Below are 17387 nucleotides of genomic sequence, written 5' to 3' on the forward strand. Positions count from 1 at the left end.
TTGAATGGCAGTTACCTATTATTGTGATTTTTCTCTCAGTTGAGCCCTGGCTCTTAAATTGGGAGGCATCTGAAAATACAACCATTCTGCTTAAAAGAGAGCAACAGATCCCCTAATACTTTAGTTTTATTGTTCTATTTACTGCTGTGATGGTCAGATTACACTTAACTTTTGTCTGGCAGCTCTTCAATAAGATCTGGTATGTCTTTTAGAAATTATTAAAGTATACTTTTAGAAATTGGCTTGAGCAAGATTTTTAACTTTAATCTTTTCAATCGGATCTTCACTTTGGAATACTTTTACAGTTTCAGCCAGGTTAGTTACTTCCTTTGAGGTTTATTCATGTGAAAATAGATGGGTAATACCTGTATACAGTAAGGTATATTACAAGTATTGTAAGCATCAGTAGTAATTTACAGAAAACTCATCAGATAAAAAGTTGCTGAGAACAGAAAGAGTTTTCACACGCAGCTGAATGTGGCTGAGACCCTCTGAGGGGTTGCTCAGTAACTTTTATCTCCATTTTCCATGGTCAGATGCATCTACATATTGCAGTGAAGTGTGGCTACACCTTATACAGATCCAAACTTCAAACTAGTTAGCTTTAATAGCAGCATCAGTGCAAGTGCAGCACTGTAGTGTTCAGCAAGGCCAGATCTGCAGGCTGGGTAGATGCCTCCAGCATTTAGCACTGAGTCAACCAAACTTACCTGTTCAAAACTGGCTCAGGTACATCAGCTGAAGTATCTGAGTCAATGTACACCCATTCACCAGTTCTTAAAAGGCACATCATTCCAATTTCAGTAGTCAGCATGTTCATTTTTAGTATCTGTTTTTCTTTCTGTCTGAAGTTTTCCATGTCCTGCTTCCATGTCCTGCTTCCATGTCCTGCTTCCATGTCCTTTAACCTTGTTAGTCAAGGAAAACACCCTAGCAAGCTTGGACTTCTTTTGCAGAACTTATTCTTGAGGGACATAATTTAAATGTTACCTAAAGGTAAATTGTGCTGATTAAAGTGCAGCTCAGGATTTTCTTGTTTAGGATTATCAGTAAGACTGCACCAAAACCAGGTGGGAGTATTTTACATATGGGCTTCCCTCTGGCTTCCATCAGCCTATAGGGTGCTCACTCAACTTCCTCCATGTCTGCATGCCTGGAGGAGCCTTTCCAGTTAACTTCTGTTTGTAATCTGTTTTCCCAAACACTCGCTTTACACAGGTCTAGTTTGGGATTTCATTCAGGTACAAGTCAGGACTTTCTTAATCTAGAGCTTTCTCTTAAGAAAGCTGTTTTTTACCCTGTCATGGATATAATGTCCCCTTATTTTCTTCTTAATAGAGGCTTCCAAGAAGAAAATACACTTAGGAAATCTGTAGGTCTGTTTTCAAACTTCCATATTCCTCCCTGTCTTGCCTACCTCTTACCTTTCCAAAACATACCTCTCTTTTTCATGTGATTTGGTGAATTCTAAAATCAGAAGGGTGGTACAAAGCCAGTTTGGTCTCATAGCAGTCCATGAAGGTTAAGCATAAAGAAAAATACTTATGAAATGTAAAATTTTTTAACCAATGGAATTTTGGGCTAGACTATTACATAAAAGGCAAACGTATTCCTGCACTTCAGCTCCCATCCCTGTCTTGTCTGGCCTTCAAATTCCTGAAAAGTCAATGTACTGAATAGGTCTGTTCCCATTTTCACAGGTAATCCAGTTTCTCAGTGATTCAGCTGCTGGTGTTATTTAAGTGACTTGTATTTTGCAATATGTTAAGTAGCATCCTGAAATGATCAAGCTGAAAATTGAGGACAAATATTCTGTGACTGGAAGAAGTGTCTCAGGAGGACCACCTCGAGCCTTCCATTCCATGCTTTTGTCTTGCCTGAATAGATAATCTTACACTTGTTTTTCAGATTCTTCATGCCTTTTGGAAAAACTACTGTGTTTGTTATGGTAGCAGCACTGAAATTATTTCTGCTTTAGGAAAACTGGTTTTGGTTTTGTTCTTCTTTATCTGTCAAGCTGTCTTGCATGCCCAGGTTTTTTACTGTAGTGTGATGTTTGTTTGTATCTCTTGCTCTTTTTCATACCTAAACACAGTCATGGGAACCTCCCCCAGAAAGCAGTTAGTTTTCTTAATTCAGGTTTGAAAAGACATTTTGCAAAAGTCTTTTTTTTTTAAGATACTGATAACATCTTGAGGATAAAAGCCTACAAGAAAGAGAACAGCTGATCCATGCATAGCATTAATTTTAAATGGCAAGTAATGTTAATGTGCACATTTTAGTGCACATGTTATCAGTGACAGTTTAGAACCCTGAAACTGCTTTGGAGTGCATGTTCTAATTTAAAGCTTCAGAAATGTTTAGTTTGAGGCTTTGTGATGTGCAAGAGAACCTGTACTAGAGCTCATACTACTTTAGCTCAAACAGGGAAAACAGTTTGCAATGTAATTTCATATGGCAAAATGAAACATTCTCCCTTTAAAAAAAGTGTAAAAAAATAATAATTTAAACCACACTTGTTTTTTTGGAAGCCTGTGTGGAGTCAATCATTTGCTATACTGAAATGAAAGAAATCTGCTTTAATTTACTCTTGATTATTTGCTTTTATAAAATATAATGTGTATGAACAGTAAGCTGTTAAAACTTGTGATTTTGATTTTTTTTAACCATTAACAATACCTAAGAGTGGAATGATACATTTTCATTTTCTAGTTCTCTTTAGGAAATTCTTAAAATAAGTAGTACACTTAAACATTAAACTTTTCCCACTGATTCTGACAACCAGAGAAGAACAACTTAAGATTTTTTTCCTTTTATTTATTTTTAAAATAAACTTTCATTGAATTTAAAAGGTGGGATGAATCACTTGAGCTTAAGGAATTTATTTTAGAGAGATAATCTTCATGTAACATGGCATACTCCAAGACTTAAATAAAAATAGCCAGTAAACATCAGGTGTAATTAATCTGATTTTAAATCCATTTAAACTTGACCAAGATGGGGGTAAGGATTATGGGAATGTGATCTGAATCTTGACCTTGTAAGAATATTTGATTCAGCATTCAAGAAAGTTGGTCACTTTTGGCCTGTGGCAGCACATACCAAATACCTTGAATATGTTCTTGGTATTAAATATACTTAATAGACTCAATTTCTGTAGGTTTCAGCCTTGCTTCTGTTCACTTCAAGTGCAGGCAGTTAGATCAGTGCTTTAGAGAGGATGCACTTGTAGCTTCTGGTGTAAGTGAAGAACAATGTGTCTGTTGATTCCATCCAACAGTGCTACTTACCTAAGAGTAAACAGGATTTTGCAGCTGTGGTTAAATACTGAATCCTTAATATCTGTCCAGCATGTGCCTCCACATGCCTCCAAACTGAGGTTGTATATAATGAACCCAAATTGATTGATAGGTTTTGAGGGGCCACTTGAACTCAACACAGTTAACAATTAAAACTAGGCTGAAGATTTAAGAAAATACGAGTATTGCCATGTATTCACTGTGGATTGCCTATGCTATCTGTAGTGCATCATTTCTGAAATGACAGCCTACCTTTAAATTTCTTCATTTGGTAAAACTCTGGGATTCATTACCATGAGTATCAAAGGCATGTGGCAATACTGGTGAGATAAGTGGTGCTTATAGCAGCCTAAAGCTTTTCTGCTGCTTCTTTAAATAAGGAAATAATAAATATATCTTTCTGATAAAAGAGAAAAATAATAAATAGTATATAATAATAGAATAATTTAATAATTAAATTCATCAAAGCAGAAATTCAAATTGAATAAAGTATATCCACTGTACACAAAATGACTGGTTGGACCTGACTGCATTCTCTTCCCCTGTAAAATCCCTTACCTTGCATTCAAAAGGTAATTCAAAGTTGTCTTGTGTGTAGGATTTCTAAGTTACTTTCTGAGTAGGTTTTCCTGTAAAATATTCGTAACGACTGAATAAATAAGACTATAAAGCTTCCTACAGCTTCTTCAGGAAAGTAATTGAAAATCTCGTGAAAGTTATAGACCCTAAACCTCAATGAGAGTTCTCAATGAGAATCTCTTAGTTGAACACAGAGGAAAATTTGTTAGTGAGCTGTATCCTTTACAGTGTTCTGTCTGCTATATAGCATCCCAAAATTCAGGCTAAGTCAAGGATGATAGCATCCTGGCCAGTTCAGTTGTATGATTGAGATCAGGCCTATATAAAACTGAATTTTCTCTGTTCTCTAGGGTTTTAAAAGCAATCAATTGAACTTATTTAAATCTGGCTTCTTGTTTGAGTCTTCTCTGCTGTCTTAGTTTTGTTTGCCATGAGACATGTTCTAGAGATATTAGAAGGAAGGCTCTTGAAGGTTGTGCCAGCTTTATTGCTAAGCACAGGAACTTGTTCCATGTGACAGTGTTTTGTTGGCAGTGCAGGGATCTTGCTCCATGGGTACAGTTCACTTAATGTATTCTCCTAGAATTTTAAGTTATCTTTACTGTTTTTCAATACTGCCATCTGGTAGCATCGAAGAGAGTTTGCATTTCTGTTGGTAATTGTTCCTGGGATAGAGACTCCTTGGACCTATTGTTAAAACACACAAAAAGTATATTTTTTTCTTTGGAGCTTGTGGTTTCTGAATTTCCTGATATGTCAAATTTTACTCTTAAGGATTAAGTAAAGGTATCGGAACAAAAAAAAAAAAACCAACATTCCCCATGCCACTGAAAGCTTCTGCACTAATATGTATATTCTACTCTTAGTGGTTTTGGACTTGTGGTCAGATGAGGTCAGAGGATAATGGCTATGGAAAGTATCTTATTCAGCCTCACCTTTGGATAAGAGGGACCTCCATGCTCCTGGCTTTCTCTGTTAGCATACCAGGATTTTCTAGGATTTGCAAGAGCTGGTGGCAAGGCATATTTGGTAATTGTATGAGAAGGCAAACCTTTTTAGGCAACTGAAGCCACTTGAGCAAAAACTGCCCTTGTGTTAATGTGGATTATTTTGGAACCAAGCAAAGAAACCTGGTTTCCTGGGACCTTTTGAAGTTCTGACTCATACACTTCGAGGCAGGGGCTCCAGGATGCATTGCAAAGCCTGCCTTGGAATTTTTTGATCTTGCTGTTGGTGGAAATAGTTTGGATAAAAATAAACCATCAGCTTATAAGAGAAAGGGAGGCTAGTCATATTAATGAGAAATTAGTCAGTTTTTAAAACTCTTTTAAGGACCCAGTGTATTTACGTAAACTTCATTGTGACTGATAATCACTATCATGTTCTCTTCCAGAGTTTAATTTTTTTATGTGCAGCTTTCTGGAAGCTGAGCTCATTGCCTGTCTCTGGTACTTAAAAATCTGTGTGGATGACATCTTAGATTTGACAGATAATAATTCAGTCAAGATATACTGGAGTAGTCCTGTGGTCTGATTGCATCATTTTGTAATGTGTACCAGATTAAATTCAGTCAGCCCATGTAACAGTTATGTGGATATGCTTTACGTTCAGTAAAATTAGTAGTTGCAACTAGGGGGTTGTACTTGAGTATGGGAGGAGAAGGGGTATTGATAAATCAGGAGTTTTACTTTTACTGGATTTCTTTCTAGGTGCAGAATGTTTTGAAACCCAGTCACCATAAGGATGGGCAGGAGCTTAATGCTTTGCTAAATGCCCCTCACATGCAGGTAAAACAAACTGGAACTTCACTGAAGTCTATTTTTTATACATGTTAAGTGTGAAATTTTCTGTAACTGAGTTTATTTTGTGTAACACTAGGCCCTTTTACTGGCTCACGATAAGGTTGCAGAACAAGAAATGCAACCAGAGCCCATGACAGATGAAAAAATTTATGAGAACGTTGGCGTGTACGGAGGGGAGACAGTTAAAATAGTTCGCATCGAGAAAGCTCGAGATATTCCTTTGGTAAGTACTGGTATTCTCTGTTTTACATCAAGGAAGCTTTTTTTGCCCTTCACAGATTGCTGTGAAAGTTGGGGAATTTGAATGTGGAGGTGATATTTAACTTGCAAACATTCTACTTCCCTTCAAAATGAGAAACAGTTGTAGACAGTAAACTTGTGCTTATCTTCTTACAGTAGTAGCTGTACTACCATTCAGAATCTGTACAACTTCTGTCAACTTGGCTTTGGACAAAACTTCTTGACAGAAGTCTTTATTCCAAGTTTTGCTGCAGTGGAGCTTGTAGCCTTGCACCAACCACGTATCATTAATACTTTTTAAGCAACTCTCGTCTTCTGTTTTGCGTCTTTCAAATCAGCATTTCCTTAGGAATACTTTTTTTTTTTTTTTTAAATCATGAATCTTATGGTGTGAAGCAATTCAGTTGTTCAACATTTTGTGCTGCTTGCAGAAATTTAGCAGTTTTTTTTTTAAACTGGAGAATTGGGTGCATGTATCTGAGCTGTTACTTGCATTCTCTTTCAGTAGTTTCTCCAGTGGCTTTGAGTATGTACAATAGATGGCTTTGAGTTTAATATCTGTAATAAATTCAGAATGTGTTGCTACTACACAGGGTGCTACTGTTCGCAATGAAATGGATTCTGTTATCATCAGTCGAATAGTGAAAGGGGGTGCAGCAGAGAAGAGTGGGCTGCTACATGAAGGGGATGAAGTTCTGGAGATTAATGGCATTGAGATTCGTGGCAAAGATGTTAATGAAGTTTTTGACTTGTTGGTGAGTTGGACACTTCTTGTTTTCCCTGCAAAAAATGCTTGATAAGACCAAAGCCTTTTGGCTCTGCTTGTCATTTGCACTCGTATTTAGCATTAGTTGAAAAGTATTTTCATTCTGATAGTAATTGTTTATATGTGGAGGGCCTTTTCAAGTGTTCTTTCTGATGCATGGTATGATGTTGATAAGTGTGGTGGCACTTAGCTGCAAGAATGAAGCCTACAAATCATCTTGAGACTTTTTTTAAATGGTTTCTAGAAAAACTTTTTAGCTCTAAAAAGCCACAATTTTTCATCTTTGTTTCTGTTGGAGTCTGCAATTTATAAATGTGTGGTTGTGTGACTGTGGTAATGTCTGGATGGGATGGAGATAATTATCTTGAAAGTGGTTTATGCAGTGCTGTGGTTTAGGCTGGTTTTAGACTGAAGCAGTGCTAATAACACACCAGTGTTCCAGGTATTGCTGAACACTGCTTGCAGGATGTCAAGGCCTTCTCTGTTCTTCACTCTGTCCCCTACCTGCAAGTGGGCTGGGGCTGAACACAAAGTTGGGAGGGGACCTATCTGGGACAGCTGACATGAACTGACCATACTGATACAATATGCTGAGCAGTACAATCTGGGTAGTGAGTGATTGCCTTTGCATCAACAGTGGGGTTGGTTTTTTTCCCAACCAATTTTTACCTTGACCCAGGAGTTTTTCTTTCTTTTGGTCTTACATCAGTTCAAATACAGCTACCCAAAACAACAGGCAAGAAATCCATCAGGAACTACTAAATGCAGAGGTACTCTCTCTCAAAAATCCTGTGAGGCTGAATGCCATAAGTTGGAAATTACCAGCATTTTCCATTGTTCAGTATTGCTCTTTTTTCACATTTTCCCATGACTCCTGATGTTGATTAGTGTCCCAGATGATACCTGATGAAAACGCTGAATTTTTTTAAAAATTATTTTATAACGTTGGTACAAATAACTGAAAATATCTGCTGGCACTTATTAGGGTCTTCGGGGAAAAAATAAGAGAAATATATTTAGTAATTTTTTAATTACTTAGTAGATCTGTGGTCTATAGATTAATTAAAACTGGGACAAAGAACTGGGTCCTGCTGTATGTTGAATCACTGTAGGAAGAATAGACAGCAAGATCCATAGATGAAGTTGCCTCATGCTGCAGTGAGACTGTAGCTTTTTATGGACAACTTCCACATTTGGTTGGATTTTTTTTTCTGAAATCTGTTCAAGTGTTTCAGCTAATATGTGGAAGGAGGTGAATTGGAGGCAAAAAGGTTGGAGGTTTTATTTTTGGGGGGTTTTTTGGAAGTCATAGTTATGGATTTAGTTATTTGAAAAGCCTCCAATCTCCATGTGATTTTTGGCTAAGAGATATTTGAGATTCTTCATACTCTGTAATTGTCTCCGTTGCCATCTATATTTTTTCCTAAAAAAGCCATTATTTAGCTAAGTACTGTGCTTCTGAAAAGAGTGTTTTGTTGATGCTTAACAGATAATTCACTCTTGACAGTTTAGTTCCCTGCAGAGAGCTTGTTCATTCAGCTTTTGAGCAGGTCCCTCAACCTAGGGCTACAGAATAAAAGATTTAAAACCACAATGCATTAAGATAAGAGTAAATTACTTGACAAAAATAAAAATAAACTCAGCTGGGTTTTTAATGATTTAAAAATACATTAACATTTTTTTGTAATTCTTCATAGGTTTCCTTCTGTAGTTTGCAATATGGAAGCGAAGTTTTAAGAGGCTTCGGTTTCACATAGAATATGTAAAATAAGCCTGGGAAAAGGAAGTTGCTTCCTTCTTAATTTTACCTTACCACTTGCTATTCAAATGATAATGGTCTGCACATGACTCCAGACTGCTATTCACACAGTCACTCTGAAATTCTGTGCATTCTTTGTTGCTGTGCATGGTGACTGAAAATGGTGGATTTTTCTCTTGCTGCAGCCTAATCGTGTTATGCTCAGTTACGTTCACTTTAAGCCTTAAGTCTGAGTTTTTTGAGATGCAGGCAGACACTTGGGTTTAATGCAGCAGAAATTGTTTTACAGTTCATGCAATGACACTCGGGAAGTGAGACCCACAGAGACCTTGTCACCAGTTGGGACGTGCATTTTGCCTCAGAGTTTGTTTTGTGTGCAAACACACTGCATACAGGACTGTGCAAACAAATAAGAATTCTTTAAAGTCAGGATTTTATTGTGTTCTACTTTTTTTTATAGGGGTGATTGCAATGTTGATACTGAGTACTTGACAGATGCAGGATTTAAGTGTACTAGTTAAATTTTTTAAACTAATGCTGTACTTCTGGGAACTGTCTGTGTTGGGGACTTTTAAAAGCATTTTCCAAAATATGTTATTTATTAAAATTCTTAACCTTAAGCCATATTTTAATACTTTATGTGAAGTGTCTATTTTTTGTCTCAGGCTGACATGCATGGTACTCTGACCTTTGTACTGATTCCCAGTCAGCAGAGCAAGCCACCTCCTGCGAAGGAGACAGTTGTAAGTAGCTCTATACAATTTCTTCAGCTTGGTACTACATACCTTGTTTTTCCTGTAATGTGTAGAATGATCTTTTATAGGTGATGTACACTGTGGAACAAAGACAAAACTTAATCGTTAATTTGGCAGCAATTAAAACAATATAAACACCTGCATTGGCTACTAAAATCGATTGATTGTGTTAAGGTGAAATCCTTACTATGATTTTAACTCCTTTTCTGAAATCTTAAGAAATTATAAAAATATAACTGCCTGTGCTTCTGAAATTCTATCTTGAAATTATAGATGTTTAGATATAGATATATATAATGGATTGATGAAATTTGTAAATATGCTTTAAGAGAAAAAGTTTGTATACTTCGTTCATTATCTTTTTAATTAATATACTTTCTATGAGACAGCTTAAACAGTTTGAAGAAAGAATTCACAGATTTATATCGCAACCAAAGAAAAACATAAATGGTTGGTGACAAAGTAGAATATTTTTAAAGCAAAACTTTATCTAAAGTCCAGCAAAAGTTTTTTCTTCGTATTTATTAGATATTTTAAAGAAATCAGAATGCCTCTGATAGCCTTTGAATGGATAAAGCTTAAATCAGTAGCTCAAGTATTTTCACAGAAATTGCACAGACTTTAGAATTAACAAGAGTTAAATTCAGGCCACTCATAGCTCAGCTATGTCTTAATCACTGCTAAGCAATGATTCCATCCCAGTATCTCATGTATGCCCCACATAAAGTTGCCATTGTGTAGGAGCTCGATGGTTTTCTATATCAGAGCTCCACTGCAGTCACAGGGAGATGGGATGTAGTTCTTGAAGTCGTGGGTTTTTTTTCTCCTGTTTTTATTTTGATCTTCCACAGATACATGTGAAAGCACATTTTGACTACGATCCCTCTGATGACCCTTACGTCCCCTGCCGAGAGTTAGGTCTGTCCTTCCAAAAAGGAGATATACTCCACGTGATCAGCCAAGAAGATCCAAACTGGTGGCAGGCTTACAGAGATGGAGATGAAGATAATCAGCCATTGGCAGGACTTATCCCTGGTAAATAAAGCCCTAGAAAAAGCTTGACAGCCAGTTGTTTCCATGGCCATATGGGGAACAATATTCTGGTTTTCAAAGGGCCGTATGTCCTTGGATATTGGTTGCCTTAAATACCTGTCACTTTGAACCTCTTGCAACAGAGTTTGCTGTTGGTTGTGTAATTCCCTTACTGAAAAGGTTGAGCCTTTAGAAAGAGGCATCTCTATGTGTGGGTGTTAAATGCCCAGAGTAAAGCTTCAAGTGCAATTCACCTCTCAAGTGCTGCTCTCTCTCTTCTCTTCCTTAATTCCTCCACCTTGGGGATGCTGTGAATTCAGAGTTCCCTCTGCTGGCTGTAGCAGAAATGTAGGACTTAAACCTGCTTGTTCTCTGGAGACAAGAACAGCTGTTAGGTTTCCTTACTCTATCAAGCAGTATATTTCAAAAATACATCTTTTTCTTAGTGATTTTTTTGCATGCTTTCACTTAGCAAAGAGCTGCAAGCCATGCTTCATTTCTAAATGAAGTTTTCAGGCATTGAAGTCCATATATCATTTCATAAAATATATATATTTTTGCATTGAAATGTGTACTGTAGTCCATTAAAGATTTGCTGACATGTTAAGCACAGAGAACAAGAGACTTTTCAAACTCACTAGAATGTCTCACTGTATCTTTGATACCTGAATAAGTTGAGATTTAACGGATTTAACTATAAGCAGATCTTTTTCAATCTGAGGGTCGAAAGATTTTGTATAAATAGAATACATTTAACATATAAAAATAATTAGAAAACCATATTATCACAGTAGGGAAATGTCTTTTCTAGTAGTTTCCATTTTCCTGGCAAAAACTGTTTGGAATAGTACAAATGGTCTGAAAGTCTTTCCTGATAAATATATTTTTGGAGCAATAAACAAGCTTCTTAGCAATCTTAATTTGTTTTCCAAAATTGCTTTCATATTCTTCTACAACTTCCAGAGATTTAAAACAGTAGGAAAAAGTAAAATGAGTCATAACCTAAGTGTGGAAATGGTTTCTAAATGTTAACTGCTTTTGTACTTTGTTTTAAAATGCATTAAGGAAAAAGTTTTCAGCAACAAAGAGAAGCAATGAAGCAAACTATAGAAGAAGACAAGGAGCCAGAAAAATCAGGTTAGATATATTCTTTCCAAGTTAAAAAAAAAAAAAATCTCTTTTTAGACAACCTGTTTAGTAATATCAGGAACCTTGTGATTGTAGAGTTGCAGAAAATGCTTATTTTTTTGTAATACAAATGGGATATGTCTTTGAAACTTTTAATGTAAATACAGATCTGAATTTAGCCTTTGTTGTATAAATTACATGGGGTTTTTTTTCGTAATTTACATGCAATGGGATTAGGATGACATAGGGAAACTTGGAAAGCCCCTTTTTTCTATAAGAATTTTATCTATCATGACTCAGTTGAAGTCCTTGGCATGCAAGATATGTTTAATACACCAAATAGTTTTAATGTACTGAAGAGAATTATGCCTTTTCAAAACTGCAGAATAAATTGCTCACCTTAAAAGTCCATGTAGTAGGTGGGATAGGGAAGGTTTTTACTTTTATGGTTTTTACTGAATGGTTACTTCATTTTCATTATTTTTATTTTGGTTAGGAAAACTCTGGTGTGCAAAGAAAAACAAGAAGAAACGGAAAAAGGTGCTATACAATGCAAATAAAAATGATGGTAAGTGACATCTTTTTCACAGTTTGTGCACTTATAAGCAACTACAGAAGATTCTACAAATAGCCTTGTTGAAGGAATTACGAAGTCCAGCGTTTGGTGTTAGAAATATTGCCTGATGATGATCTGTGTGGGAAAAGTAGTATGGTTTGTGATAGCATGTAGTGAAAGATGTAAAAGAAGTGGCAGGATCTGTAGTGTAATTTAGTGTCTTTGATAAAGACCAGGTTATAGGTGTAAAAACACAGCTTCTTGGGCACGGAAGCACTCATAATCTTACAATAATTAACCAATTTATTAGGGTTTTGTAGTAATACCTCACTGTCCATAATTAAGTTTAATAAATGGAAACTTTCTTCACAGAAAGTTTTGAAAGCTGTTAATGCTATACCCTTTAAAAAAAGCCCTTTGGGATTGTGGTGATGATTTTTGTTGTAGTTGGGCATGAAGCATTATTCTCATACTAGAAACTTTCACCTTGTCAAGAAAGTTGTTTCCTGAGTTTATGCTGCTAATTCTATCAATAGTAAATGGAAACACATTTTCTTTCTCCAGAAAGGGAAACCAAAGGCCTCATCTTACTGGGCAAGTGATTATCCTTGGGCTTCTTTTGCTTTGGTGATTCACAAGTAGATGCTGGGCAGAGCTGCCTGAAATTTGGTACATGAAATACAATTCATGCAACTAGCAGTAAAGTGTTATGACTTATTTTATTGCTTCTCTCTCAAGATTATGATAATGAGGAAATCTTGACCTACGAGGAAATGTCACTGTATCACCAGCCAGCAAACAGGAAACGTCCCATTGTTCTGATAGGCCCACAGAACTGTGGCCAGAATGAGTTGCGGCAGCGACTGATGAATAATGAAGTGGATCGCTTCGCCTCGGCGGTTCCCCGTAAGTTTGGTGGGCAGCTAGGAGTCCTAATTCTAACCACTGCCTGCAGACAAATCCTCTGGTGTTGAAAATAGCAAGTAGGAGTCTGGGGATTTGCAGCAGGATATAGCCAGCTCCTGGAAAAAAGAAAAAGTTACGTCTTCTGCAGTAAAAAGTAGCCTTGGCAGGTCAGTGCAAATCCAGTGTCCCAACACAGTTTTATAGAGGCATTATGAGGCATGCATATATTTCAGTTGGAATAAAATTGGAGTAAGTTAACAGACATTTCAAAAAGAAATGGCTGTGTTGCTAAAAGACTTTTTAACCTACATATCCTGATATATTTAAATTTAGGTGGCTTTAGTGTCTTCCTAAACCACCTATGTTTCAGTGACTTTTGGTTTTAGTATGTAGCGTACCCTAAATTAGTTTAACAAACAGCTTAACTATATAACTTTTATAAACAGCTAATACATGCTTTCACAGATAATATCCAGAATGCAGCTGCACAAGTGGAACTATTCCTTTTCTTCTTGTCTATTTTTTCCCTCTAGATAATGTAAACAAAACCTCTAAATATAGTTTCAGCCTTTGGCAACATAACCTGTCCAGGGATATTTATTTTAGAAAATAAAATACCTGCATTTCTTGGATATTTCAAGAAATTTGCTTGGTTATCAATGCCTCTTCTCCTGAGAGAAATACAGATTTCTCCTTTTCAGTTTTATAGGTGTATCATTGCCTTCCTTTATGTTTGGTTTTTTTGTTTTTTTTTTTTTTGTTGTTGCTGTTGTTTTTAGATACTACTCGGAGCAGACGAGAGACAGAAGTGGCTGGCAGGGATTACCATTTCATTTCCCGACAGGCATTTGAGACTGACATTGCTGCAGGGAAGTTCATTGAATATGGAGAGTTTGAAAAGAACCTCTATGGTACTAGCATAGACTCTGTGCGACAAGTAATCAACTCTGGCAAGATTTGCCTTTTAAATCTTCACACCCAGGTATGGCAAAGCTTTTGCCTGTCATTTTTTAACTGTAGAAGCTATTGTGAAAATCTGAATAGCTGTATTTGGTTTATATAAAATCTATGTTAAAAAAATTATAGAAAGGTCCATTTTCATGTTTATTCCAAGCTTTCTTGCAGTGGTATTCTGTTAGCTCTATTCAGTGTGTTATGAATACAGCCTTCTTGTTCCTTGTTTGGAATTATTGTTATCAGTGCTAACAGTAATAGGAGCCTTGCTTTCCAGATATGTAAAGCTGCTGAGAACTACCTCAAGTGAAAAATTGAGATTTGTGTCTCTCGGTCTTTCAATTACTCTCTGAGTTCTGAGGCTTCTGAAGATGGAGAGGAAGTTGTGATTATACTTGGGAACTGCATTTTGGGAATGTTTATGCAGTTCCATAACAGACTGGGTTGAAGTACATCATATCACCAATACTGAAAAGCTCCGCTGTGACCTTTTGATTATGGAGAAAGAAGACACAAACAACCTATGTGTACAGATGGAAATTTAGTCAAACATAGGAAGAGGCAGAGACCTGGAACACAGTCAATTTCTAATACATGGGATAGGTGTGAGGTCTGCTGCTATCACAGGTGCTGCAAAAGAAGCCCTAAAACTCAGACAAAAAGTCTGGTAGTATTGAAGCTCTGACGAGTCATCACCAGTTGGCACCATGTGATACTTTACTAGAATAGCTCATGGGTATTGCAAAGCATGTAATAAATTGAAAATTCATAACTGAAAATAGATGTCATTCTGTTATGAAAATATCTCAGAGGCAAGTTGTTTGTCCTGGGACACACAGAAGGAACGTTTTGGAAAAGTCAAACTATAGTCTTGTTCTTTTTATTTCCTGTCTCATAATATAAATGTAACCTCCCCCCCCAAAAAAATACACTAAGCATACAGTAGTGACATATCTGTTACCTTGTGTTTTAATCTTCAAAACAGAAACGTTTAAACTGTGTAGTATTTAAGGACTCTTCTCTCTGTTAAAAGCTAATACCATGCCATAGCACTGTAAGGAAACTTACTTCATTGTGAGATTGAGATTTTTTTTTCCCTCTTTTTGGATACCAAAAAAAAATCTTCCTTTAGTTTGATTATGAACAATATTATCGAAAAAAAGTGTTTGGGTTCCATGAAGCTGAAAAATGATGGAATATCAGGTTTATAGGAAATGGTGACTAAACTCATGAGTGGTGATGATAATACTGTTATGCTTAATTACCCTGCTCTGAGCATATTGTACAGTTGCCATTGTGTTTGAAGAGTATATTTATATTTATTGAAGAGTATAATAATAGCATGCGAATAATGCATTATCAAATGCCCTTTTCATGTGTGGAACTGTTAAATACTTATTAAATCCTATTTTTGCAGTCATTGAAGACACTACGTAATTCTGACTTGAAGCCATATATTATATTTGTTGCACCACCTTCACAAGAGAGATTACGTGCTTTATTGGCCAAAGAAGGGAAAAACCCAAAGGTAATGTGTCTGACACTTCTGAAACCGTGTTGCTTTTTATTTACAGATCTGGAATGCTTTTGGTATACAAATTTTTATCCTTTTTTTGGAACTCTGGGACATGGTAAAGGTACTAACAATATATGGAAAGTGGTGTAGTTGAGATCTGTGTGTTCCAGGTTAGTGGGCAGACCATAGTAAGGGAAGGGCTTAGGATGCTTCTACCTAACAGAATGTGAGAAGTATGAGGCAAAAGAATCCACTGCTAATTTAATCCACTGCTTTTAATTTAATCCTGAGATACAGTGTCTCAGTTGTGGTCCCTGCATTTGAATACAAAGGCATGACCCTTTATTTCAAAACTGTGGAAAACCCAACTTTGTCTTCAAATTAACCTTAGTAAATCTAGGGAGCAAATAATCATTGGTTTTCTTTTCAGAATTTACCTGCCCTTGGAAAAGCATTTATTTGAAAACTTATTCCAAAACTCTTCAGATCAAGTTATTTTAATCTTGATCCTCTAGAATCACTTGTCATGTTTCAACCAGTGTCATGTCAAGATCTCAGCTTATCTGGTTCAGATAATTTTATTAAAGAGAAGTTCTGCAAAATGGAATTGAAACCTATGGGTTAAGCTAGGATGTTGGAAGCTCAGAAAAGATTCTTGTCAGCTTATGAGATACAAAATGTTTATTGTTACAGTAATGAAATCTACCCTACAGTGGTTGGTGGGAGGACTTTGCCACCACAGGACCTTCCAAGTATTCATTGAACATAATGCATTCATATCGAGGAAGAATGATTGATTTCCCCAGTTCTCAACATACCCGTGATATGGCTGTTGGTCAGGAATTCACTGTTTTCTATGTCAGTGTTATTTTTCCCTCCTTGTTTGGTGCAAAGGTGTTGTTTTGCCTGGATGTAAGATCTAAAAGTCCATTAAAGTCAAAGTCTTAAAATACAGGGATTTTTCTTTTTTTTTCTTTTTTCTTTTTTTTCTTTTTTTTTTTTAATTTTTATTTTTCTTTTCTTTTTCTTTTTTTTTTTTAGATTTGCCTGAGTCAGATATATATAATCATAGTCTTTAAAAGGACATGTTTCCTCCTTCATGGTTTCATCCTATTTATGTTCTGGTTTTTTCTTGCAGTAATCAATGAATCCATTTGCAATACAAAAATAATACACTGTTATTGGTGTTTAACTATGCCAGTTTTCTGGATAGTTGTACTGGAGTTGTATTTTTTTTCAGTTAGGTAAATGCCAGTGTGTTAAACCCCTTCCTCTGATAAAGGGTGTTTCTTCTATGTATGTGGCTTTGATTTTCTTAAGTGTATATAATGCCTAGAAAAAAATCACGTAGGCATAAGGTCCCTTTTGAAAATATCTTTAGGAAATTATCTCAAAATTCTACCTTAATATTCCTTTATATAATACAGAAATAAGTTGCAGAGAGAAAATCAAATACAATTTTAGAATTCAGAAAAGTGTTAAAAATTCTCAAGTAAACCAAACCATTTCTGCTTCTCCCTTTACATCCCTTATCTACATCTGCAATGTTCTTTTTTTTTTCTTTTGCTCTTCCAGCTCCCAAATCATGTTCTACATTCTTCTGCAATGTCATTTACCTGGTACCACAGTGATCTGATCAGTTTGAATCTCTGTCTCTCACTGTGGTTTGCATTGCTGTTTTTTGGTGAAAATACGATAGCTGTTGCCTTTGGCTGTTTAGTGTTTGTAGTGCTACATCCTTAGAGAAACCTTATCTTGTTTTACACCATTCTAACTCATTCTCACATTATCTCTGCCATCTCTAGTCTCTCTCAGAAGAATAATGGGCTTAACAACATAACTATTTTTCAGAAACATGATTTAAGAGCCTCAGTAAGATGAATGTCATCGAATGAGTAGTGCTGTATCTTCATTTACTTCAGTCTGGGACTGTTATTTACTGGTTTGACACTTAAGGCCAGTAAGAAAGGTTTGTCTTGAGTGCCCTTAGCTTTCAAATATACCATGGTTCAGTGTTGTTGTAAACTTATCAGTAGCACGTAGCAGTATCATGAAAAATTGTGTAAGGTTTCTCTGAGTTGTTACCTTTCCCTGC

At 36.1% G+C, this 17387-nt stretch overlaps 1 protein-coding gene across 3 annotated transcripts in view; it reads left to right on the forward strand.

Annotated features, from left to right (window-relative positions):
* The window catches only part of PALS1 (protein associated with LIN7 1, MAGUK p55 family member), a 56998-nt gene that overhangs the window by 36535 nt on the left and 3076 nt on the right, over nucleotides 1-17387 (forward strand). For all 3 annotated transcript variants that reach the window (XM_071744404.1, XM_071744403.1, XM_071744405.1), the window contains exons 4-13: nucleotides 5588-5665; nucleotides 5757-5903; nucleotides 6514-6675; nucleotides 9111-9188; nucleotides 10052-10235; nucleotides 11298-11369; nucleotides 11857-11928; nucleotides 12655-12822; nucleotides 13602-13804; nucleotides 15194-15304. In XM_071744404.1, coding sequence (XP_071600505.1) covers nucleotides 5588-5665; nucleotides 5757-5903; nucleotides 6514-6675; nucleotides 9111-9188; nucleotides 10052-10235; nucleotides 11298-11369; nucleotides 11857-11928; nucleotides 12655-12822; nucleotides 13602-13804; nucleotides 15194-15304 — 1275 coding nt within the window. The remainder of the gene's footprint in view (nucleotides 1-5587; nucleotides 5666-5756; nucleotides 5904-6513; nucleotides 6676-9110; nucleotides 9189-10051; nucleotides 10236-11297; nucleotides 11370-11856; nucleotides 11929-12654; nucleotides 12823-13601; nucleotides 13805-15193; nucleotides 15305-17387) is intronic.

Source organism: Heliangelus exortis, chromosome 5 (genome assembly GCF_036169615.1).
Source record: "Heliangelus exortis chromosome 5, bHelExo1.hap1, whole genome shotgun sequence".
NCBI lineage: Eukaryota > Metazoa > Chordata > Aves > Apodiformes > Trochilidae > Heliangelus > Heliangelus exortis.